Raw genomic sequence first — 24,930 nt, 5'->3', positions numbered from 1 at the left:
GCTATAATAAGCCTGTAAAGTCTACAGCTTAGTTCCACCAGTCTGTTTAGTCACGGAGTCACAGAGACATGACACTTGGTACAGAAATGTAACTGCATACAAAAGACCTCTGCCTCAAAAGACTTACGTCTAATGTCCACCATCTGTTTTTTTTTTGGTTGTAATTTTGGATTTTTTTTTTTTTTTTTAATTACACATTACAGGTCTGAATGAGGTGATAATGGGAATGACTTTACTTAATTTAATTAATTAAAATGGAAAGCTTTATTGGGCTGCTGGTTTTAAAGCCTCTTATTGGCAAAGTCAATTCAGTCAATCAACTGAATCTGAAACATGACATTTGGTGCACGTGTGTGTTGAGCTGGTTGCATGATTGAGCCTGAAAGTTTAGTTCTTGACCTTTGAAATATTAGATTTACCAAAAAAACAGCCTTAAAAAGTCTACCACTAGCTTTTCTCAGGGCTTTCAACTATATAACCTATGACATTGTAATGAATGAATCATTTTACTTTTTATGATCCATGACCACGGAGCAGACCCCATCCACTGATGAAGAAAGCAAGATGTGATTGAAAGGTTGGGAATAAACTAGTAAGTAGTATTTTGAGTTAAGATTTTCTTGTCTAAATATTTGATGTTTATGTTTGTTACTTGCCTTTCTGATCTTTCATTGCCGCGAGCAGCTGTCTCATCAGCTTAATGTTAGGACTTTTGAATGTATTCAGATAAATACAAAATAAAAATGAAAAAGATGTGCTGGTGAAAATCTGAGGTAAGGTAGGACTGAGCGGTCAAGTCCTTTCCTTTCAGAGCCAGAATTAATTAGCAGCTGGAATAAAGGTCACCCAAAAGAAAAAAAAAAAAAAAACACCCTACAGAACTTGCCCATACTGGAGCCGCTGACCTTTTCAGTCTCTTTTATTGATACTCTAATTGAAGCAGACTCACACTACCCTCTGAAAATTTTGGATTATGCTCACTTCCACATCATATTCACATTGTGAGAACAAAGAAAAGCTACTTACGTGTAAACATAGTCAGGAACCATGGAATAGCATAAAGCTGTGAGGCGAGAGACAAAGAGAAAAAAGATGGAAGCACATTTATGAGATAACGTAGCATTTATCTGTGTTTTGCATATATACAGAATGTCAAAATAAATTGCTAAGAGCTTAAAAAAATGAATTGCTTTCTCACTAGGGGGATTTCTATCTTAAAGAAAAGCACATGACTGCTCATCTCTTTGGACTCTGAGAAACAGAAACAGCAATAAAGAGCAAAGTGCTGATTTTGATTATTAGTCAATGGGGAGAAATCTAACAATGAATCTCATTATAATGATTTTGTCATCCCTCCTTTTCTCTCCTACTTCACTCTCTCCATTCCGTATTTCCCCAAGAGAAAATGCATAAAATTGAAATTAAAGCACACGCACACACACCATTAACCACCTGTTCTAACACCTGCCAATTGCTGGCAACCATCACACGGGCTCTGTAATATTCATCAGCGAAGGGTCTGGAGCAGAGTGTGCAGGAATACTGCAGCTTATCTCAGCCAGTTAATTGATAGCTAATTGTGGGAGAGCTGGTGACTGTTAAGTGGACCTCTTCTGTGTCCAGGACTGATGAACAGGAAAGAGCCACTGTACTCCGAGTCTCAGCCTCAATTTCAACACCTCGGTAGCAGGACTGCGAGTCCAGCCAGATTGGATTAGTGTAGGTGTAAATGGCAGACCCAGGAGAGGTGATGTGGCCAAATTGAAAATGGCCTGAATTAAACCACTGGCTACATGCAGTCTGACTCTCTTGCTATGGCTTAAGGCATTACCGGAGAAGAGTTCATGACCACCACAACATTTTGAAAGATTACTTGTGGTTTCTGCATGCTTGCACAAGAATTGTCTTTTTCAAAGACAAACTGTATAAGGCTATCCATGTTTTGGTATGCATATGTGACAAATCAAATCCATTTCATACTGCAGCGACATTTGGTCCTGTAGGGATGATGGATATATTGCCTCCGTAAAACAATAGTTCAGAGTGTTCTCTGAAGTTCATAGAGGAAAAGGGGATTCATGGTCTGTAAAGTCTAATTACTGGGACTGACATCAAGCATGAAAGCTGTGTCAACAACGCTTGTTCCAATATTATCCTGGCCTAACAATGAAAACAGACATACAAAGTCCCCTTTAAAAGGCAAGTCAACGCTAGTAGTACTGTACACGCAGTTAGTGTCAAGTCAGCATCACAAGAGCATGATTTTCTACAGAGAGTCAAGCCTGAAAAACAAAAGAGCAAGATATTGAAAGAATCACAATAGCACATCTGTTCAAGCAAGGCTTAAAAAATACACCAAAACCTACAGAACAGGCAACATTCATACAACAAGCCAAAGTATCTTCCTTAACGGTCTTTTCTTCCACACATTTTAAGTTATATAAGACCATCAACAGTTAAAATTTCATGATACACTCCAAGTAAAGGAGCTGCAGTATTAAATTTGAAACTGAGAGTAGCTGAAAGGAGAAGGAAGAAGCTTAAATCCCTGACCCCTCTGTGATGAAAACCCCACTTTTCATCGGGTAATGTCCCAGAGGCCAGTCCACAGGTGACACACATTCATCAGCACACTAACAGAAACCCTGGAGAGACAGTGGGGACTTTAACCTTGTCATTGTCTGAGCTGTGTTGTAAAGAGGAAAGCGAAGGGCAAGAAGAGGTGGCACAGAGTAAGAGAAATAAGGTAAGCTTGGCAGAGGACAATCATTAGGAGTGCCTGGCAGACATTAGTCGCTGTATAAATCATCACCAGTGGACTACAGGGAGAACTTGACCCTGGCCACAAATTCTGAAAAGAAGGATGTGGAACAAAAAATGTCAATGACAACGAAAAAGATACACATAGTGATCTACTGATGGTCATTTCCTCTGCCCCTGCTGCAGAGCCAGAAACCAGAATCATTTCTTACTATCTTTGACTTCCCATTAAGGGTAAACTTGCAAAAGAAGACGAATGTTGTTATCCTAATTTGTCCTCTACTGCTGTCTATTGTCATCAGTCTATCAGGACACTTGCACTCTTGGTAACTTACATCTGGGATGAAGCCAATCTCATTTAGGTGGTTGCTTAGTTCTGGGTCATGAAAGGCAATCATTTGGGAGAAGACAGTCAAGTACTCTGAAACACAAGCAAGAGGACATGAGGGCAATACATACTTTACTGTATGGCTTGTGTGTTAAAACCTAAAAGGAAGTGTGCTCGACAGAAGAAGACTTTACAGTAAACAACAGAAAATGCAAGCGGTATTACAAAATACATAAACAAGCAACATGCCTAATAAATGATTGGATTTAATAAATCAGTCATCATGCAATAAGATATGATCTTAGATACTTTTTGTAATATTACATTGGAGAAAACATTTTATGACAGTATTTTTTTTCTTTTCTGTGTTTTGAATGACCTAAATGACAAAAACCAAAAAGTTGCAAGTAGACTGTTGATCCACTGAGCAACCTTGGAGCCTGACTTCCGTACATGTCGAATGGAAACTCATGCAGCGTAAGGCTGTGCTACAACCATTCTTCACACTGTAAGTCAACAAAAGAGCTCTGACCAGACAGATAAACATAAGTTAGCACTCAAGGGCATCTAACAGTGGAAAGAAATGATAATAGCCACATTCCCCACAGAGTTCAAGAGGTGTATGATGTAGCTGTTTATCCGTCACGTAGGAATTGCTTGTGACATTTCTCTGCAGGCTTTTGCAGTTTCATTTGTTTCCCTATCTCTAAATGATGTGGCTCAGCTGCAAACTCCATTAAGACAGACTGAAATTAGTTTTCATAGCTTAGGAACAACATGGAGTCAAAATTTAATCAACATTGAGCTGACGGCCTGATGCTCTGTGCCAGCCGATGATAATTTGTTTTTGAACTTAGCTGAGTGCTCTGACCACGTTTAATACTTATAGCATTACTTAACTTGCAGGGGCAGTTGACTGCAACAAAAACAGTGGATGGCTGAATTGGAAACAAGTAATATAGAGTGTGTAATTCATATCACTATCAGGAGAAACCAAAAAATGTGTCACTGTGCAAAACACAGTAAAGCAAAATAACTTTTTCAGTTACACAGCCAGTGCTCATTCTTGTATATCTCACCTTGGATGACATGAGAGTTGTCCTTCAGGAAAAAGTTGTACAGGTATTTGGGGATGAAGGCAGACATGCAGGCATATGCCAGAGCTGTGAAGAGTATGACATCAAGATGAAAGAAAGCCAAAAAACAGAAGGGAGGGATAAAAAACACTTGGCAGTACTACATTAAGTTCAAATGGACATTCTCACCTTCATTGTTGAAGTTCAAGTACAGGAATGGGGCACAAAGTGAATCCAAACCTGAGATGGAGAAATCAATAGAGTGAATATCCATTTGCTGTAGGAAGACATGATTTACCTCAGTGCAAGACAGGGAGTTTACAAGATGTGACACCACCACCCTCTAGTGTCCAGTCATATATAATACAATAAGGAATCATGAAAGCAAATGACGTTCAGAAGGAAAAACAGATATGGAAAAAGAGACATAGAAAAAGAAGGATGGGGGGGTGACTGACCCTGCCAGTAGACCAAGTCAGGGTGGGAGACCACCCAGGCTTTCAACACGCGCCTGAACTTGATGTGGCCCTGAGGAGATGACAGCAGCTCATCGTACTGGTGGCAGCGTGGGATGTCCACCTCAATCTGTAAATATGCACAAAAACATGCACAGGCAAACGCTTGAAGGTTCAACTCAGTTTTAGCACTGTAAAGAAGTCACTCAACATTTTACTGCTATGTATAAATTACCTGTCTGTCAGTTGGTATGGGAGTATCCTTATCTATGCTTTCATATTTGGCCTGAATGTCTCCCTGTGCAAAAAAAGACACATAGCACAAATGTTCACATTAAAAAGTGCTCACATTAAAAATTAAAACTACACCTTTTTTCAAAACAGAACCTCAATTTCTCTTGTACCTCAATGCCCAGTAGTGCAGCCCATGCCAGTCCTCGAACAAGAGGGGGAATGTCCACTCTTGCCTCTTTCCACACTAAGTTCTTCTTGTAAGGATAGGCCTGGAGGCAAAACATTAAAACAGAGTGTGTAGTGTCCAGTTTTAATTTAGCAATACCTGTTTAAATAACAATAATTACAAATACATTAAATAAAATTGTGTGAAATTAAAATCTTGGTACTTTTATGCATCTATCTGTGTAGCAGGTGTGCCCTCCTGCGTGAGTGTAAGTGTGTTCATGTGTGTATGTATGAATTTCTATGGAGCCCAGACCTTGAGCAGCCTGTCAAAGAGGATGATGCGGATGAGTTGGTACTCTGTGTCTCTCTCGCGGATGATGAGTGGCAGCGTGACTGTGGCCGACAGCTCATTGCTGCTGTTGGACTGGGGCAGACTTGACTGTCTGAGGGAAGGACAAGTAAAGGGAAGATGACATTACTCGAGCCAAAAGAAATGATAGTGTGATGTGAAAAATAGTGACAGGGACGGAGATGAGGACAGCGGTGAGTTCAGGATGGCGATTGCTTACTCGTCTTCCAGTAGAGGGTAGTAGGCTTCTCCTGCTACATCCTTCAGTCTCTGAAACAGGTAGAGAGAGGTTCATCTTAAAAGCATAATATGCATCAACATTTAGGTTCTGTTACACAGGTGCATTTTGAATCAAGTTACAACTTAGCAAAACATTCAGATTCATTGGCTATTATACAGTAAAAAAATACAGTGAAATGAAATTTCATGGCACACCTCATGTGATGTTTTAAAATTTGAAGAAATAGCACTTCAAATTCAAATAATGTACTGTAATAAAATTCACGATGGTGATTTATAGAATGTGTAAAAAACACAACCTACATATACACTGTATAGAAGTCTGCATCCTTATCACAAAATACCATCACAAACATCAGGACACAATGTAAAACCTGAGTGAGTTTAAAAACTGTTAATAAAGTTAGAAAAAAAACCCTCATTAAATAAATGTAAAAATGACTATAAAAACTCTCTAATGCTAAAATTCCCGTTAATCCCCCTGGATGTAAACTTCTGAGGTTGTCAATCTAGACAATATCTTTGGACCATGGACTGCCATTTTCTCTAATAAATTGATAAAAAATCTTCAGTAGGGGTTTGAACGTCACTAACTCTATCCAATATACAAAAATAACAAGAAAGAAATTGACAAATTTACACAATATTTGTTTGTTGGCTTACATTTCTGAGTTGGCACAGAGACAGTGTCACTGTAGTGTCGTCAAGCAAGAAACTGCGATCCCTGCCCTGGCCAAATGACTCCCCATCCTCCAAAATAAATCTAAAAAAAACAAAGAGAGTTAAATAGGCAGTTTACCGAGTGTCAATATCAACCAAAATTAGAAAACACCTCCATCAGTGTGTGATGTACTTGGGCAATGTGCAGATTGGAGCTTTGGACTGTATGATCTCCTTATTGGTCAGCTCCTTCTCCAGGTCTCCCCCCGCCAGACACCACAAATGGTACACCTCATCTATGGCTCGCTCTGACAGGTAGTCGTCATCATCATCTAAAAGCACACATACAAAACAGTGAACACTTCCCCATATGCACATTTTTTTGTGGGCCAAGAAATGCAGCAATGCGCTAACAAAGGTAGGTAAGAAGAAGACTGTAAGCTATTAAAAATGGATGTAAACAATGCACATGTTCATTTGTGTGTAGTTGGGACAGACCTTTGCAAAGTTCACTGATGTCCTCTGGGAGCTCCAGATGTGCACAGCGCAGAGAAGAAGAAAACAGGCTAACAGGCTTCTGGAAGGGTGTATAGAGGCACGAGACCCCATTGAACACGGGGTCCCCAAGCAGCTCTGCAGGGGTCGGCCTGGCAGACACACACACAGACTTTAGTTATAACAGCATTAACAATCACATCATACTGTTTGGAGATACAAATCATAAATCAAAATATCCAGAAAATACAAAAGTGTGTCTTACAGTTGTAATTCATTACACACTGAAAATTCATAAAATTACACATTTAATTACATTGTAATAAAGTTGTAAAAGCATTTTTATAAAAGCAAGATTTTTTTTTTTTTTTTTGTATCACTTGTTGGTTTTAGCATGCTGGAATCTTGGCTGACGTGCAGTACCAGTCAAAAGTTTGGACACATCTTCCCATTCCTTCAAATGAGAAAGTGTGTCCAAACTTCTGACTGGTACTGTACATGCTGTAACTATTTCATAATCTGCGTGACTAAAGTGTCTTGGAAACTAAATGACCAATGTCCTCCAACAGGATATGATATCCCACAGAGATTGTATTTACCTTTTGGATGGAAGAAAGGTCAAGCATTTCCTTAATAACTCGAGAACATTCTCAGGCAGCTCCTGTAAAAATGACTTTATTAGCTAAACACTACACAGACAATTCCCATTTATGCTTTCAGTAGTTCCACAGAAAAGTTAATAAAGATCAGACAGTTTTTATAGAGAACTACTAGTGTGACTGGATATATGTGATTAAATGCATTGAAACAAACATTAAGATTCAAATTGTGTAAAAGTAAGTAACATTTCTATTAAATCTCTACTTATATTAATTTCTGGAGAATGTTAAACAAAGCGCCAGCAGTGCTGACATACAAATGACCATTATGTCTTAACAAGATATTTTAATGTGTTTGCACCAAAACTCAGATACTGTATTGTCACCAATATTAAACATTTTCAAACAATACCCAACAAAAGTGCTTAATAAAGACCAAAGTTAGGTATGTGAATATTACTGTGACCTAATAACTAGAAACTAATAGTTCTTTCCCTAAAATAGACCATAAAAAATGACGTATCCAACTGGATAGCCAATTATTTTAAGTCTACCTTAATGGTATCCAGGCAACCATGTTCCTCAGCAAGGACAGTAACAATGTCATCCATGCAACCTGAGAATGACAAACAATATCACTGCACAAGTCTAATTGAACTGAGCACAATGCTCAGTACTTCAAATAATTACGCCCTTACCCAAGGTCAGAATGAATTTCAGTCTCTCGCTTATATCAATGTTCTGCAGCAGTCGTCTGCCCTGTAACAGATTCACAGCTTTAGATTTTATGGTTAAAATGAGCCGTAAAGCATGAATTCACGCAAAAAAAACGTATAAAAGAGGTTTATAAAGGATTCTTACAGCACACAATTCAAAGAGCAAAACTCCAAGGGACCAGACATCGGTCTTGGGTCCTGAGGGCAGAGGGGCTTCATCGTGGGAAGGATCAGTGGGGTGGAAGGAGCCCTGAGCGATCACCTCTGGAGCAAGGTATGATGGGTACCTGAGGTCATGATCACAGAGTAGATAAGCACATTATGTTGTCAGCCTCTAAATAACACTCTTTGTAGATACCCTGTGCCCTCCAGTTAATTTTAAATAAATGAAATGATTTCAACAGCACAGAAACATCAGTTTATGGTTTTCCATTCATTAGTGAGCCTTGTTGTTTTTTCGTCCTGTCAATATTAAGTCTAATGTGAGAAATCAATAAATTATATTCTCAGAACTACACAATCACTCTGTGTAAAGAGATAACATTAATCCCATTAATATTATTAAGTGATGTATGTACAGTTGTTCCTCAGAACAACCTGCATAGCTGTTTGACAGTTGCATTTATTGCATTTTCCAGCCAGATGTTTTATTTTAAAAACATGGGCATGTGCCATGATTCCTCTTTTCAATCTGCAAAAGGATATTACTCAGAGAGACTTGATAGAACACAAAGGCCTTTGGATTAGGATAAAAGTCCAACGATCTGTTATAGTTCCTCAACCAGGAAGCTATTTGGATGCCCCATAACCTGGATTCCATGCAAAAGGATGGGCCATTATGCATCAATGTTATGGTCAATTGACTTTTTTATGATTTGACTAACAGCAAACAGAAACAAGTGAACCTTTAACCCTGAAGAGACAGCTCACATAGCTCAGGCCCACCAGTTGAAAAGTTCCAGAGGAGCACTAATGGATATTTCTTTGCGATAAATGAGGAGAAGAATACATACCCAATGGGAAAATCTACATCTGCCCCATGATCAGTCATGTGATAAAGGCCAAACTTTGCCAGCTTGACATTCCCCTTCAAAGAAAAAATCCATCTTAGATGTTGGACTGCATTTAGGCAATCATTTCATTTTCTAAGTAAGTAAATAACAGACATATATAAAACAGCTAAATTTGATGGGCACAGTACCTTGCAGTCCATGAGCACGTTGTGTGCGGTGAGGGCTCTGTGCACCATACCATGTTTGTTCATAAACTCCAGACCTTCAAGGACCTCATAGGCTATCTGCAGTACCTTCTCTGGGCTAACACAAACACAAACATGGCACTGTTTCAATTCCATTTAAGGGTCAAGTCAGAGAAAAAATATGTGGGTAAATTCAACCTCATTTGCAACACATTTAAGCTTAAGGTTACTATAAAAGATTGTCTTGGAAAGTGCAACAGAATATTGTTATTATGCAAAACTACCCGCAGCCAGTAGATGGCAAGGTTAATGCATATTGCAGAATTTCACTTCCCATCAAATACGGAAACATCTCTCAGTAGTACACAGTCTAATGGTGACTGCTAACCAGGAAAAACAATGTCAGCCCCAGTGTGAAAGGAGCAAAAGCACTGGGTTCACATATAATTACTTCTGAATAGTTAATAATGATTTTTAATGACAATCTCACCTGACTGTTTTTCCCTGTTTTTGGAAATCACTTAAACTGCTCTCAAAGTGCTCAGCAACAACAATCAGCCGTTCTATGGGGCAAGAAGAAGAAGGGACCAAACAATAAGATATTGTATGCAATTGGATTAGAAAACACTTGAATTTGAAATGTTTTTATTATGAGTGAGCATGTATAATAATCATTAATTTGTATCCTACAATCTTGAGTCATCAAATTAAGGGCCAGATATGTTTTGCTCAAAGACAGAATAATGTGATGAAATGTGACTGGGAGGACCATAATAGGAAGCATAATGTGATGTCAATCCCATACTATAAGGCAAGACAGAAAGCCATACCATGCTTTCCTCTGGAGATGTCCACATACTGGCAGAGTCTGGGGTGAGTGACGGTCTTGAGGATCTGGAAGCGTCCCAGGATTTTGATGGAGTTGGGGGTGAGAGGTAGGCCATTGCTCCCACAGACGTCATGCGGGAGGGCTGAGGCAAAGAAGGTGAAGGCCCCCAGCTGAGCATCCTTGAGGGGCCTCATAATGTCTCTGACTTTAAGCACTGATAATGGGGAAGAGAATCTTCAGCATACAGTATATACATATATATGAGACATTCTGATTCTCAGCATGTGAGCAACTTACGCATTAATCAGGAGTTTAAAAACTGAACTAATGAATGAAGTGTTGATTGCTTAGCTACAGTTAAAGCTAGTAAATGTATTAATGCGGATGGCTGAGGCAAATTGTCATTACAGCAAGTGACAGGATAGCACTGTCATTTTACAACATATTTACACCATATAACGTTAGTTATTGTTAGGGTATAATGTTACAGCAAAGTCGGACACGACAGATAGTGATGCTTCAGTTAAACCCAGTAAGCTAACCTCAGAATGTAAGTTGTGAAAATAACTGCCTTACTGTCCAGGTAGGAAACGAGGGATTAAATAACATGCATTACTTCCGAAAAATGCGTCTACTCACAGTTAAATGAAAGTCTGTCTGGTCATCTTAAAGGCATGAACTGGACGTTGTTATTGCAATATTTTCAAAATGAATCTTATTTCTGCCTTTGCGATGTGAGTGAACGTGACCAACGACGTTATGTTTGTGCGACAAAGTAGTGCACAGAAGACACTTTCTAAGAACAAAATCAAGGTTGTGGAACTTAAATCAATCACCTAGTTAGTTCAAATTCTCAATAAAGTTGTTCTTGATTTAATTTCCAACATTTTGAACGACTTAGTTTTTCTTTTTAATGATTACAAACAGGCAATTGCCGTTGACTCCTTGCATTTCAGCGACGGTAACTGATCTGTAGAACATACGTCAACGCAAGCGTAGAGCTCTGTGTCGTATCCGGATGGTGCAGAGATCTACCCGCTGGGGGCCTAATTCAGCCTGTGTGCGGCTAGCTGCTAAATAAGCTAACGTTATCAAGGCTTGCAGCTGTCAAGCCCCCAGCTCTTGCTGCAACGTGTTGGGGTTAGTGATCAGAGTCCATGTAAGTCTTTAAAAACCTGTGTTATATCTCACTGTTTTACATTATAGCTTATGTTGTATTTGAATCTCAACGTGCCAGTAACGTCCAACTGACCGTCTAGCTACGTGTCAGTTAGCCTGAAGTCAAGCAGTGTAACGTTAGTCGAAGTTACTACTTCAATTCTATACTGTAGCTTACTGATTTAACTGGAGCAACGTAAATGCAAAGTGTACATATTTTCCACTGAAGTCAGTAATTCAAATGTATTGATTAGTACTACCTCACTAAAAAAATATTATGTTTATTTGATTAGTTATTGTAATTTGCGATTCGATCTTCGGTTTTATTGTCTGACGTTAGCTAGAGCTAATTTGTCATTCTAAATTATTATTATTATTATTATTATTATTATTATTATTATTATTATTATTATTATTATATTAATCTGTAGCAAAGATGTCCATGCATGTCCTAAAATAGTAAGTTTTCTGCAGCCAGCAATCCAAACGCCCAAAGCTATTCAATTCAGAGTAAATCTTGACATTTGAGAACCAAATAATTTACAAAGCATCATATATGAATCGGATAATTACACTTACCCTCAAAATGCTATAACCTGCACGTTTGATAATGTTATATGATGACAACTAAATATCAAAATAAATATCAGGACATTTGCTGTCCGTGACTGATCAATTAATCAACCAATCCTTTCAGCTCTCTTGCAAACTGAATACTTTTGGATGCTGGCAGCTCATTTGACAAAATATACAATATGATGAGGTACTTGATAGACATTATGTTTTGACATTTTATCATCTTAACAATTAAACAGAGATTTGGGAGGAAAAATACTCAAAAATAAAGACAATTGATGAATGCAACCCCACTCATGGACGAGAGTCTTAGTATTTCTGCACTGTCAAGCTTTCAAGTGTTTTCTATTTAGAAGTGAATAATTTGTGTTTAGGGGTTATACTGTCGTCAGTTCTGAACATGAGGTCATCTATATTCTCAGCATTGCACCATATTTTAACTGATTTAATCAATAAGCCTTTGAGTATAGGTTAAAAAAAAGTAATAAATCAAACTTCTCAACACATTGTCAAACACTAAGAAGTGTTTCTTAATCATCATTCTACTTTATCCCATTAAAGGACCAGTATGTAAGATTTAGTGATATCTATCGGAACAGACTTGCCAGAAATGGAATATAATATTCATAAGTATGTTTTAATTTGTGTATAATCACCTGAGAATAAGAATCGCCCTTCTCCATAGGGAGTCAGTCCCCTTCCATGGAGGCCACCATGTTGCATCACCATGTTTCTACAATAGCACAGAACAGACAAACCAAACAGTGGCTCTAAAAAGGGCCTTTTGCATTTTTCACAAGTTTTGCAGCCACCACAGGTTCTCCTACATGCTTGGGAGGGGAATTTAGTTGTTTGCAATCTGTAACCTCACCACCTGATGCCATTAAATCTTACACACAGCACCTTTTAAGGGCTAATATGTGTAAGTCAAAAACACATGACTGTATAAACTGCTGAAGGCTATGTATCTCTAATTAAAAGGTGTAGGTCCTTCTGATACCTTGAGGTGGTGCTGGCATGCTGCACTCTTGTTTCCTTCATAATGGTCTGGTTGTCAGACAGATAGGGAAGTATTCTCCTGCTGCAGTATATTTTTACTGTGGGAATGAAGCATGAAAAGAGAAAACACTTGTATTCTAGTAAGTCTGCTCACACACCACCATACCAGAGAAAGCTGATGGTTAAATGTAACTGATTTACTGATTTGATTCAAACCACCTGTGTAGCCTGTGCATTGCTATGCAGGATCATCTTTGATTTTTTTTAATTTGAAAATGTATAGACATGAAATGTGTGAACTAATGAGAACTGTATGACTAAGCAAACCAGTCATGTCTATTTTTAGGAGAGTGATAAGAGTGGATATAGTCACATGCCTCGACCAGCTGTACCCCATCTATGGGGTGACTGCCAACTTTATATAGTTACACACCAGGAGATGAATAAAATATATTTTAATTTCCATACAGTGAAGACAGGTAAATAAGGAGGGTTGAAAGACTATGCCCTCTGGAATATAAGTGGTTGTGATTTTTATTTCCCCCCGTGACATCCCACATCACTTTTTTAATACCTTTGGCTATTCTATTTAAAATCCAAAGCTGGAATGACCTCTTCATGTCTTTATGTTGGGGACAATACCTCAGCCCAAAGACCCATTTTCAAAGGTTATCCAAATAAGATCAGCCATTTTGTGGCTCTTGTTATTACTCGACCACTGGTCCTGTTAAATCAATTCAGTTTCTCAAAAAACAATGCTTTGATCCTTGATTTTATCAACTCCAGCTCTTTTGTGTTTCTAATTTCCTCATCCCCCAACATTTTGTTTTCATCTTGGGCCAGCTGTTGTTTTCCAGCACCTCCCTGTAATATGTGAAAGAAGTTTTCTTCTCCATGCCTCAGCCTTGTAAAAATCCTTCTTTTCCTCTTTCTTCAAAAAGTAATTTGCAGAGCTCAATGTGATAAAGGGACATCACCCCAAAGTCAAACTGGTGTCCAACTGTATTTTTGTTTAGTGGCAAAAGAGCGGCTTAGGTGCAAAGTGTGACTTAAAGGATAACCTATTGAATGTAATTTCACTACTTGTTACTTACAAAGGCAGATAGGAATTCATTGGAGAATTTGGCCTTGCTAAGTTGACCTGCAACTCAGGGCTTTTTGAGGTTTTTATACCCTGAGATGCAGAAAAAATCTTTAGAATCTGAAGTTTGGAATCAGGATTTGGTGATTAATTGTCATACTTATGGATATAAACAATATAAACACATTGTGAATATTTCTCTGCATATCTTGTGGACAGAAGTCAGATTTTGTCTTTTTTGGTACCTAGCCAAAATATAGCAGTCAATCCCATTAGCACATGGTTTATACCTACTGGGGTTGCACATTGTGGAAGACGTGAGATTGTGAGTGTTCTGACAGACATATTGCAGCCACAGCTCCATATTTTCTGTTTTACAGTATTTATTAATGAAGTGGTTAAAACACAGTATTATGATATATTATATAAAAAAGGAAATTCCTGTACAATGCAGTGCAGCCCTGCAACACATATCACCTTTGTGGAAATTGCAATGTTCAGTTTTTGTTGTTGACATTTAAGGTTGCATTTCGGGCTTTGGGAAACAAAGCATTTTATGAAATTTTATAGACCAGATGAGTAATCGTTTCATCAAGTAAATAAGCAATAATGACAGTAAGCCCTATTGGAATATAATCAAATCAGTATTTTGCTCAGCCCTGATTTCTTCTCTGTTTCTTGTAGCATTTTGAAGTGTTGTGATGGCTGTATTTCTATTTTGTTTTTTTAGGTTTGTAGCTCGCTCCTTGCTCAAGATGTCAAGTCACAATCCTTTGTTGAGGCTGGAGCAGCGAGCAGCTGAGGCTGACCAGATCATCGAGTACCTCAAACAGCAAGTCCAGCTGCTCAAGGAGAAAGCCAGTAAATAAGGACACCACACACTAAAATGCTTATACATAGGAAATTGTATGGGCCAATTTATAATGAGCATAATCTTACATACTTATAATCTTAAGCATATGTAAGTTTACATTTTTTTTTCTAGGCAGGCTACATTTCTATGCAAAAAGGCCTTATGCTGTATTCAAGTGTAGTACATGATATATGCTGACTGTACTGACTGACACACTCTTTGGCTGAACGGCTCTTTCCATACATGATTCACAATCTCATAATATAAAGAGTAAAATTCTTGTAGGACCACTCACAGCTTTATGAAATTTGAGGCGTCATGTAAGGTCATATGACATTATCTGGAATTAATAAGTATTGTTTTTCCTTTATCTATTACTGTCAATTATTAAATCAAGTGTGTTTTACTGTAATTTAACACTGTGTTAGACTATTTCTAAACCGGAAAATTTGAGTAGTGGACAATATTTTTTCTGTAACTCCAAAACAGGGAACAATATTGATTTCAGTAATCACCATATTTCAATCAACAGTATATTTGTACTAGTGAAGCAACTGTTCTTGAAATGTCCTGTGGGATGGTGAAATTTCATTCTCGTGCTGAGCGGTAACAGGAATTTGCCTCGTTGCAGTTGTCCAGGCCAGTGTCAGAGAAGAGAAGAAACTGATGGTGGAGAATGCCAAATTGAAGAATGACATCGAGGAACTGAAAAAACAGCTGCTGGAGAAAGAGAAGAGGAGGGGAGGTATGTTGAGTTTGATTCCCAGCAAAAACGCAGACGCAGTTTGTTTGTCTTGAAGAAGATGTTGTTATCCTTTATATCTCGTTATAGAAGCAGTTGTGTGTGCCTGACTTGGGGAACATTTGATGTCAGTTGTAGCTCATTAGAGCATTGTTTGGTTTGTACTGTCAAGATAACATCTTGTGCATTCTCGCCTCAGCCCACTATAAGCAGATCTTTTTTGTTTTTATTATAAACAACCGTCACGCTTAAAGAATCAAAGTGATGGGGCAATATGTCTGTCAGCTATTGTGTGTCTGACATACGTTGACATTCATGGGCAAGAAGCTCAGATCATTAACAAACATTTAATGTTTTCCAGAAAGACGCTGCAGAAATAAAGGGGGGACGAGAAGAAATAAGTAATTTAACCTTGTTCAAAAAACTCAATATGTTAGTGTTGGAACGATGAAGGAATGCATTCCAATACACTCGGGACTATGTTTTTCCACATATTGTATCTAATTGTGATGTTTATTTTGTGGGTTTCATTTCAATGGCTTTAAGGTGGCATAAAATAGCTTAATCAAAACATGGATAAATATGACCCTTTTTGCAAGAGGAATTTCAGTTGGCTTGGCTGATTTGTTATTGAGATGTGATAAACAGACTATTGAACGCGACTATAATAGTGCCTTGAGGAAAAAAACATTACTTGTTTTTCAGATGAAAAAAAAAATGGTTTAGAACTGAAATTGTGGACCAGAAAACCAAGACAACAGGCCAAAAAAGTGCTTAAACGTTCTGTAGACATGAGTCCAGTGATAACTGGATTTTTTTACTTCGAGCCACATTAGTCATAGTCATTTGATTCATCGTTAATATAATGATATTGATCAGTGCTGTTTTAATTTAATGTTCTAGGCAATACCCTGATGTTTCCAGAGATACCTAATATGTCAGGCTTAGTTTTGGGAAATGTGCATAAATCAATACCCAAGACATCTAGAATAATTCCATTTGTTGCAATGGTGCAGCCATGAAAAACAGGTCATCTCAGGGTTGAATATTTCACTCAATTTAAGTATCATAAGTAATATTGTTTTACAGTGTGGAAAAAGATTTTCTAAATGTAAAAACCTTGAGAAATGTTTTAAAGGCAATGTCAAGGGTTTTAAGAGTTTATTGCCTGTAATTCCAAGGTAAACCGGAAAGGTCCTGATCTCAGGTCCTAACATAGAATTAAGGTAATTAAAAGCATTATGGTGACGGTGGTGTGCGTGCAGACCAATGTTTGTCAGACATTTTGTAGGAATTCAAACATGAGGCGCCTTAAATGATGGGTTATTTTTTTCTGGAGAGTTATTGTAGGACATTGTTCCCTGCTTTATGGCTCTATTTTCTTGTTTCCATCAACTTGGACACTGTCATTTTCCCATCAAAACTGTTTGCATCAGGAAAGCAGTCCTCCCTCCGGGTGTGTAAATAAAGCTCCCTCTGTATCATTTCATTGTATCATGTTGATGCAACCAGCTCTGTGCGTGAAAAGGGACAACTAAGGAGTAGGAGTAGTGTACTGTGTGTGTTTGTAATGTAAATGAACTCTTTCACTGCAGTGCTGCACACAACATATGGGAAACTATGTGTGTGCAGAGATATCAGTTGTCAGAAATACTTGAGATAAAGATAGTAAATATGAGCCACAACTTAATGCTTTTTTTGTACTGACCTTTTTGTCTGGGTTCTCCCTGCAGTGCGAGAGGTGGCCATGCCATCAGCTGAAGCCAGTGTTGAGTGCAATTCGAAGCCCACCCCTCCTAAACCCTCTGGTCCAGCACCCTCTGCCTCCCCTGCTGCTGCTGTCCAGAGCCCTCCTCCCAAAGATGACAGTAAAAAGAAGAAGCCTGAGAAAAAAGGTTGGAGAGAAAAGCACGGCACATTGCATTATTTTATTATGAATCCTTTTGAAGTTTTAACATCCAATAAAACGGTTTTAGAAACTGAAATTAAGATATGTCACATAACAATATGTGTGCCAGATATTTCCTTTTCAGTTTGCTAGTGGGGCCATATTAAAGCTAGTAAAAGTGACACTCACCTCTCACCACTCTGGGATTTATTTGGTCTTTTTAATTTTTTTTTTGTTTGTTTTTTAACTAAAGGTCTTATTTAAAGCCCAGTGACTTACAGCAGTTGGCTGGATTCAGCACTCTGTTCATTAAAGGTCATTTGATCTTCTTTCCTAACATCTAAATTTCTAACCAGGTGTTAAGGGATGTAAGACACTAATGTCTTTTAGTAGATCCAAGTCTACACTCTGGGCCTTACTGGATTGTAGAACATTGAAATGTTTTGTGAAGCCTCATCTGTCATGGAATTTTATGATTGATAAATTCGTGTCGCATTTGTGATAAGGTGTCCTTGTCTAGTGTCACCTATAATTGAAGCCAATTTGAGAATGACTTAATGTTAATGTTTTGTGGCTGTGCGTCACCCTAAGGACTATCATTCAACCAAAGTATCCCCATGTAATGAATTTAATTGAGTTAAACTGTTCTACATTCGTAATAAATTTAGAATGCAGAACAAGAAAATTCCTGCCACAGAATTTCAGTTGATTAGCAATAAGTCACACAAATATTTTGTTCTATTTCAGCAAAAAGCTATCTTGAGTAATTAGTCAGGCGTCGATAGGGAATAATCAGCATTGGGTGTGTTTATGGGGTTATAATTAGCAAAGAGGAAGCAAAAGTCCCGAGACACTGCAAATTCACTGGCGTGTCTGGCATTTCTCACGTCCAGATGTCAGAGAGCAGAGCAGTTGGTGAGAGATACCTCTTCCCCTTGATAAGCTGTTGTACATGTTTAATTGTTTGTTACTTCAGGGTTGGATGTAGCTGTGTTCCCACCTCATCCAAACAGTCAAATCTTGTTAGTCTGCGAAACCATCTGCAACCTCGGTGGAGTCCTGTTAATGTTCCGTCGCTGCGTTGTCATCACAGCAGAGCACAGATTACACAGGGGAGAAATGTTGAATATCAAAAGCAGAGGTTGGAATTCATATTCTTCAGAGCTGGTGTGGGCTCAGAGGAATGATTAAAGACTGTGCGATCATTTGATCAGTGCAACCCACTGGAATGAATGTGTGCAAAAAAGCAGGCGAGTGAAAGGCACTTTGTCTCGCAGAGGAAGCATCTGCTATTCTGCTATGTCATTGGATCATGTAACACTCACCTTCAGCCAAAAGTGGGGTATTGGTATTGCCATTTACTCAAGGTATGTTCTTCACATCTCAGGGAAGACATAAAAAAGTAATTCCTTAATTTTTTTTATTTATGTATCACATGGAATGCATGCTGCCCTGAGCCCTGGTATTGGCGGACTTTGTTTTAGTTTTTGGGAGGGAATTAAATCAGATTCCAGACAGATGCCCAGTATTGTTTGAACTATGATTTGTTTTTTATAATTTCCCTTGGAAATACACCAGCGGGCTGAAATATGCTCAATGCTTTTAAACAAACATTTCCTATAATATCATGCACATTTAGTATAATACCATGAAAACTCTCACAGATGCGTCTCTTCAGCAAAGCTTTTCCCTAACGCATGATGAATAGCTACTGTCTGACGTTCTGTGCTGAAAATGCACACAACCAAATTGTCATATCTGACTTTCATTCACATAGAGAAAATTAGGGGGCTGAAATGTTCCGAGACAAAGTGTGTTTGTGCACACTGTTAGTGTAACAGTATTTGCTTTTCTTTGATGCCAGGAGGAGAGAAAGCGGAGAAGAAGCAGGGAGCCCAGAGCCAAGAGGATGCCAAGGTGGACGTGTCTCGTCTGGACCTGCGTATTGGACGCATAGTCACGGCCCAGAAGCACCCCGATGCAGACAGTCTCTATGTGGAGCAGGTTGATGTAGGAGAGGCTGCTCCCAGAACTGTGGTCAGCGGGCTGGTCAAGCACATACCTCTGGACCAGGTACAGTACTCTTTTAGAAGTGATTAATAGAAGTTGGGTCACATAACTTTGAAAACTAATGAAATGGCTACCTCAGAAGAATTTTTCAGAATGTATGTAGAGATTCATGTACAATAGATTATTTACTTTGTGTCTCTTCAGTTGGAAACAAATACCCTTATACTCATCCCCATAGTTCTGATCTAAGCTGAAGATCATTGAACACATCAGGCCCCCAACTGCAAGTCTGTAGGTGCTGATGGTTCTCCTTTGCAACTCAACATTTTATGTTGATCATTCAAGGTCTCTACAGAATATTGGTGTTCGTTTTGCTTTTGAATAATGATTTGCTCCTGAAGCAAATTCATTTCTATAGAGTATTTTCATCCAAAGGAAAAGCACTAAACGAAGAGTTTAGACAAGAACAAATTGAAAACTGTTGAAGCAACGGCATTTAGTAGCATTTAGTGTCTCTAACTGAAGTTAGAAAGGCAGCGTAGACTTCCCAAAGCCTTGTTTATACGTGCGCGAGACAACGTGGCCCAGGCAAGCTACAAGTATGCACAGAGGCATTTATACTCTTTATGCTCAACGTGTTGTTCGTTGCAGTGTTCTCCGAAACACCAGGGGGCGTACAAACAAAATATTCTGTGAATAAGCAAGAAGTCAACGAGTGTTACCAGAAGAACGTCATTATCCTTAGGATTTTCAAGGTCCATCTGAGTAAAGTTCTTACATTCTGAGCTTCAAAATGTGACATGTAACTTAAATATACAAACAAATATTGTGCCTTTTTAAATATATCAACTCACTAGCATAATTCCACATTCAAATGGTCATAAATCTTTAGGGAAATCGATTTTGACGAGAAAAAAAAAGTCAGATAGAACCTCATGATTTAAAGCTCATGGTAGTAGCTCTATGGGAATGACATTGCGGTGAATTGTCATTTATATGATATTTTAATTTGCTACTGCACAAATATGCTGATAAAGTAATGTTGTGTAATTCTTTTTTTTTCATTTTGCTGGGCACAGCCATTAGGAGAGGCTCTTTGAACTAGTGTTTTTTTTTTTTGTTTTGTGAAATAAATCACACACAAACATAAATAACAAAAACTTTTCAAATATACACACACATTTTTGTATCGTTTGCACACATGTAAATCAAAAATACAAAGAAGACTATATAGAAAAGAGCAGCTGTCTCTGTTTTATTCCTGTGGGAAGTTCCTCTCAGCAGTGCACGCCCAGTTACAGTAATTCAGAGGTGCATGACAAAGTGCTGCGACAACTTGCGGTGCCTTCGCATTTGACGCAAAAGACGCCATAACGTCATTTTTGGCATGCACACCATCACACCGGGATGCTGCGTCGAACATAAACCTAGTTTAATGCACTTCTCCTGAAGCTACTGCTGCCTTTTTTTTTTTTCTTTCTGTATCAGTCCATTAAACACATCAATTTTTTTTCTGACTTTCTTGCTAACTGTCTTATTTATGAGCCATTACCTGTTTCTGTCAAGCAAGCAGGAGTGAAATATCTGACAAGATGCATTATGGGTTTTATGGCAGGACTCTTTAGTGACTGTTATGCTATAATAAATAATAGGCACCATTAAGAAGGCTTAATGTCTGCAGTGCACATAAAATATTGCTAAAGTCAACAGTCTGTTTTGTAAATACTGTTACAGAACATTCACTTACTATTCCCGGCTTGCCAGAACTGAGGTGAAAAATTAAATCTGCCACCAAAACTCTGTCAAACCAAAATGAGTGATTTTAGATTTATGTAGCAATTTCTTGAAGGATGTCCTTCACTGAAGGGTACTTGTATGTGTATTTTCTAAAATCTGGCATGCATCATGTCATGGAGTGCTGGATTTTATTTCTGTTCAGCTTTTGGCAGAAACGGCCTCTGGTCTTCTTTTAAATTTTGGTAAGCCACAGAGGTCTCTGAGCTCAAATGTCTGATGTTTCCTGTTTGCTCCCTTTGGTTTATGAAATGAGGCAAACAAGCCATAAACCCTCGGACACAGTAATTTTAAATTAAGAGATTGGAATTGGCATTATTGTTTATATTGGATTATGAAATGTTCAGTCCTGTGCTCAAATAGACCACATCTGTTGAAGGTGTTTTGTTTTTTTCCTTATGTAAAACGGATATAATTTGTTTTTTTTCTGTATTGTCAAGGGTATATGGGCTTTAAAAATGTATTTGATCTTCTGTCCCCCATGCAGATGCAGAACCGCATGGCAGTTCTGCTGTGTAACCTGAAGCCAGCCAAGATGAGAGGAGTTGTGTCCCAGGCTATGGTCATGTGTGCCAGCTCACCAGACAAAGTTGAAATCCTTGACCCCCCGAGTGGAGCAGCACCAGGGGACAGAGTCACTTTCCAGGGCTTCCCAGGTACTAATACCCTTAACAGTGGAGATTACCCATCAAAAACAGATTAATTATTAGCATAAAGCTTGAACGTAACAACAGATTTCCAACCAGTACTTGCTCATCAGTGAGTGACTATCAATGTTTGTCATTGGATTGAGTCTACTGAAAGAATTTTCCAGCCTAGAATCCACAGAATGCCTCTGTCTTAAGGAAATGAAGGGTGTCGTTGAGCCCTCTCTCTGCCAGAAACAACATGGCAGTTTCAACATTCACTCTGAAGACACCAATCAGGATGCTTTCTCAGACCCCAATGAAAGTTCTCATCAGAGGTGTTCTGTTTGGTGGTGGCTAAATGGCCTGTGACTGCTGATTTGACAGGCTAATCAACATCTTGCTAAGAATGTAACCTACTTTTTTTTTTTCCCTAGAAATTTGGAAAGATAGGTGTCCTGTTAAGTTTAGCCAAATAAAATGAGTTTAGAAAAGAACATGTGAACCCAATTTCTAATCAATTAACACATCACCTAGACCGTAGGAGAGTCAAGGTCCTCTTGTGATGTATTCCAAATGGAGTCTCTAATGAATGTGGCCTGAAATTTAAAAAAAAAAAAAAAAAGGGGGGGGGGGGGGGGAACAAAACAGGCCAGTGTGGTCATGAATGAAGTCTCTCTTATATTCAGATATATGCTGACAGTTTACAAAGCTGAATATTGGTGAGAGAAGGATTGTCTTGTTCTTGTATTCTTTTTAGAACAATAACCAATTTGGGAATTCCCATTGAAAAATGGGAGGAGGAGGATACGATGAAAGTGGATACGCGGTTACAAATACACGCAGCCCAGCATGAGCTGAGGCTTTTATCCCTGTTGTACACATGTCCCAGCCTCTCCTAAAGCTCTTTGATTCAAGAGGAATCCCTTTGGCCATAATTTTTATGGATTCTACATTAAATAGTCATATTCAAACCACCCTCTGAAAACAGAAGGATTGGAGGACTAAAGCAAAGACGGGATTGGTTGATGACTTGAAATGGTGTAGAGTTCTTGTTTGTTAACAACAGTACAGTAAAACTTGAGGCTGTCTTCTGAAGTACATATAATGGAAAATAAGAGGTGAAAGTCGTTTTTGTCTTTGTCAGAGTCTCCCCTTTTCTCCTACCAAGCCCCATAGTACAGATTCAATTGCAGCCAATCTGCTGCTGGTGTGAGTACATGGCTGTAATTGCTCACATTTCCCCAACTAATGGGGCCCAGTTTGTCTGCTTGAACTTAAGAGTGTGTGCAAGTTGCTCATCAAAACCTCTTTCACGCTTCTGATCAAAACTGATTGTTGCCACTCTTGGGTTGTAAACCAGCACAAATCACAGCCTTGGGAAATGAAACACATTTGTGTCCTCATACCCTGAGATGCTTGTGTAGAGAGGAAAACGTCGACACCAGACAGAAGCCAGCCAGTACCGGCAATGAATTTTTACAAATGCCAAGCAACATCAAAACAAAGCCATCACGAAATGAGACTCTCCTTTAATTGTTTCCCCTGGAAGCATATTTTGATTCTGAGAAGTTTGGTTGAGATGTTTCGAATTATAGTTGAGAAGAAATGGCAGTTTTAAAAAGCTCAGTTTCTAATAGAACATGATAGAAAGTCAGACTATTGGGAGACATAAAAGTAGAATTGTCTTGATAAATCAGGGATATAATGGTTGGTCATTTGCTCACAATTTTTATTGGACTCAGCTTATTACACAGATTGTATCAGTGCATGTTGAATATGAAAAATCCATAAAGGAAAGTTTAAAGTCATCTATCAATGTGTCTTAGCTTGAATATATTAAAACAGTGTTTGAATAGGTTATGCAAGGACATGACATACCACAAAAAAGTTCATAAAATATCAGCCCTGGATCCATAAATCCTGCATGTGTGATGGCCAAGTTGAGAACAGAGGAGGTTTCTAATGTATGAAACTGATGTCTTGATTGCAGGTGAACCAGACAAAGAGCTGAACCCCAAAAAGAAGGTGTGGGAACAGATTCAGCCAGACCTACGCACAGATGACCAGTGTGTCGCAACCTACAAGGGAGCTGCCTTTGAAGTCGTCGGCAAGGGAGTGTGCAAAGCCCAAACCATGAGCAACAGTGGAATCAAATAAAATAACAGGGCTGCCTGAAATAGCTCAGTGTTTACTTTACTTGGCAATCACCCTCAGTGATGACCGCGATGCTGTTGAGAAAAGGGATGGTGATAAATGAAAGTAAATGCCATGAGATGTTCAATAAAGGGTTTTAAAAATGATCTATATCCTTTTTAAGTGTGTACTTAGAATCTGTCCTGTGACAGTCAGTTCCTGTTTGACCTCTTAAATAGACAGTCATGGTCTAAAAGGTGTGGTTAATCAACACAACTGTGATTATGCTTTAATTCCCAGCTCTGTCTTTTGTCCTGTGGCACATTAGCTTGATTGTGCTTTGACTTTGAGGTTATAACTCTTTAAGACATACTGTACGGGGCTTGAGCGAGCATCATTGGTTTCCACTTCATCTAGTTTTGGGTATTTTAATGAGCAGGAGATGAAACAGGGATGTTGTACTACAAAGCGGCAACAAAAACAGATCAGGTTCACAAGCTCTTTGCAGAGGCTATTTAGATGGTACTCAGCCCCAGTGCTCCAATCTCTGAGCCCACTGTCATTATTTCAATCTTGGCTCTGTGATGCCGGTGCCATGTGCTTTGTTTTATTGTCCCCTTGAAAGAAAAAGGCTACCCACGTCCGGAAGTATCAAACTACACAGAAGAAACAGACAGTGAGCTGTGCACCAGAGCCTCTAACGTTACATTAACAGTAATTAAGGCCATCCACACTGCAAAAGCATTTGTCATGGGTCAAAGCAGACTATCGTGCAGACTCACGCTTACCGTAGTACTCAGAAAATTTTGTATATTCTCATGTTCAACTGCACCTTTTTCTTAGATCTGTTTTGTATAATGGAGGGAAAAAGGTTCTAAATCAAAACGTATTGCATACTAGTACTATAGATGCTTTTGTTAATGAGAAATGCCTTAGAACTGGCTTGAACTGTAACTTACG

At 38.6% G+C, this 24,930-nt stretch overlaps 2 protein-coding genes across 5 annotated transcripts in view; one reads left to right on the top strand and one right to left on the bottom strand.

Annotated features, from left to right (window-relative positions):
* Nucleotides 1-11,972, bottom strand: part of tbck (TBC1 domain containing kinase) — a 50,456-nt gene extending 38,484 nt beyond the window's left edge. For 3 of the 4 annotated variants that reach the window (XM_042395301.1, XM_042395313.1, XM_042395322.1), the window contains exons 1-21: nucleotides 10,747-11,019; nucleotides 10,109-10,321; nucleotides 9,769-9,841; nucleotides 9,282-9,396; nucleotides 9,094-9,167; nucleotides 8,226-8,367; nucleotides 8,063-8,123; nucleotides 7,919-7,980; nucleotides 7,365-7,426; nucleotides 6,769-6,917; nucleotides 6,464-6,602; nucleotides 6,274-6,373; nucleotides 5,591-5,640; nucleotides 5,335-5,464; nucleotides 5,024-5,122; nucleotides 4,855-4,917; nucleotides 4,623-4,749; nucleotides 4,354-4,404; nucleotides 4,168-4,251; nucleotides 3,096-3,181; nucleotides 1,027-1,063 (exon numbers count right to left, since the gene is read on the bottom strand). In XM_042395301.1, the coding sequence (XP_042251235.1) occupies nucleotides 1,027-1,063; nucleotides 3,096-3,181; nucleotides 4,168-4,251; nucleotides 4,354-4,404; nucleotides 4,623-4,749; nucleotides 4,855-4,917; nucleotides 5,024-5,122; nucleotides 5,335-5,464; nucleotides 5,591-5,640; nucleotides 6,274-6,373; nucleotides 6,464-6,602; nucleotides 6,769-6,917; nucleotides 7,365-7,426; nucleotides 7,919-7,980; nucleotides 8,063-8,123; nucleotides 8,226-8,367; nucleotides 9,094-9,167; nucleotides 9,282-9,396; nucleotides 9,769-9,841; nucleotides 10,109-10,301 (1,897 nt within the window). In that variant the 5' untranslated portion in view covers nucleotides 10,302-10,321; nucleotides 10,747-11,019. Of the gene's footprint in view, nucleotides 1-1,026; nucleotides 1,064-3,095; nucleotides 3,182-4,167; nucleotides 4,252-4,353; nucleotides 4,405-4,622; nucleotides 4,750-4,854; nucleotides 4,918-5,023; nucleotides 5,123-5,334; nucleotides 5,465-5,590; nucleotides 5,641-6,273; nucleotides 6,374-6,463; nucleotides 6,603-6,768; nucleotides 6,918-7,364; nucleotides 7,427-7,918; nucleotides 7,981-8,062; nucleotides 8,124-8,225; nucleotides 8,368-9,093; nucleotides 9,168-9,281; nucleotides 9,397-9,768; nucleotides 9,842-10,108; nucleotides 10,322-10,746; nucleotides 11,020-11,844 lie in introns of those variants that run through there. The other variant, XM_042395308.1, reaches the window with a different exon arrangement.
* On the top strand, nucleotides 11,164-24,137 carry aimp1a (aminoacyl tRNA synthetase complex interacting multifunctional protein 1a). Its single transcript, XM_042395333.1, has 7 exons — nucleotides 11,164-11,266; nucleotides 14,652-14,782; nucleotides 15,406-15,519; nucleotides 17,250-17,411; nucleotides 19,269-19,477; nucleotides 21,696-21,864; nucleotides 23,828-24,137. Coding segments are annotated over exons 1-7 (954 nt in total). The 5' UTR covers nucleotides 11,164-11,264; the 3' UTR covers nucleotides 23,995-24,137.
* Nucleotides 24,138-24,930: the final 793 nt, after the last annotated feature.

The sequence above is a fragment of the Thunnus maccoyii genome, chromosome 2 (genome assembly GCF_910596095.1).
Source record: "Thunnus maccoyii chromosome 2, fThuMac1.1, whole genome shotgun sequence".
Lineage (NCBI taxonomy): Eukaryota > Metazoa > Chordata > Actinopteri > Scombriformes > Scombridae > Thunnus > Thunnus maccoyii.
The sequence above is the reverse complement of the archived record's forward strand: the minus strand, read 5'-3'. Positions and strand labels throughout refer to the sequence as shown.

What these genes read in the sequence shown, in the direction of transcription:
- aimp1a (XM_042395333.1), top strand. An exon ending in GAAAGAGAAGAGGAGGGGAG is followed by an intron (nt 15,520 to 17,249) that starts GTATGTTGAGTT and finishes TTCTCCCTGCAG; the next exon opens with TGCGAGAGGTGGCCATGCCA. An exon ending in CACTTTCCAGGGCTTCCCAG is followed by an intron (nt 21,865 to 23,827) that starts GTACTAATACCC and finishes TCTTGATTGCAG; the next exon opens with GTGAACCAGACAAAGAGCTG.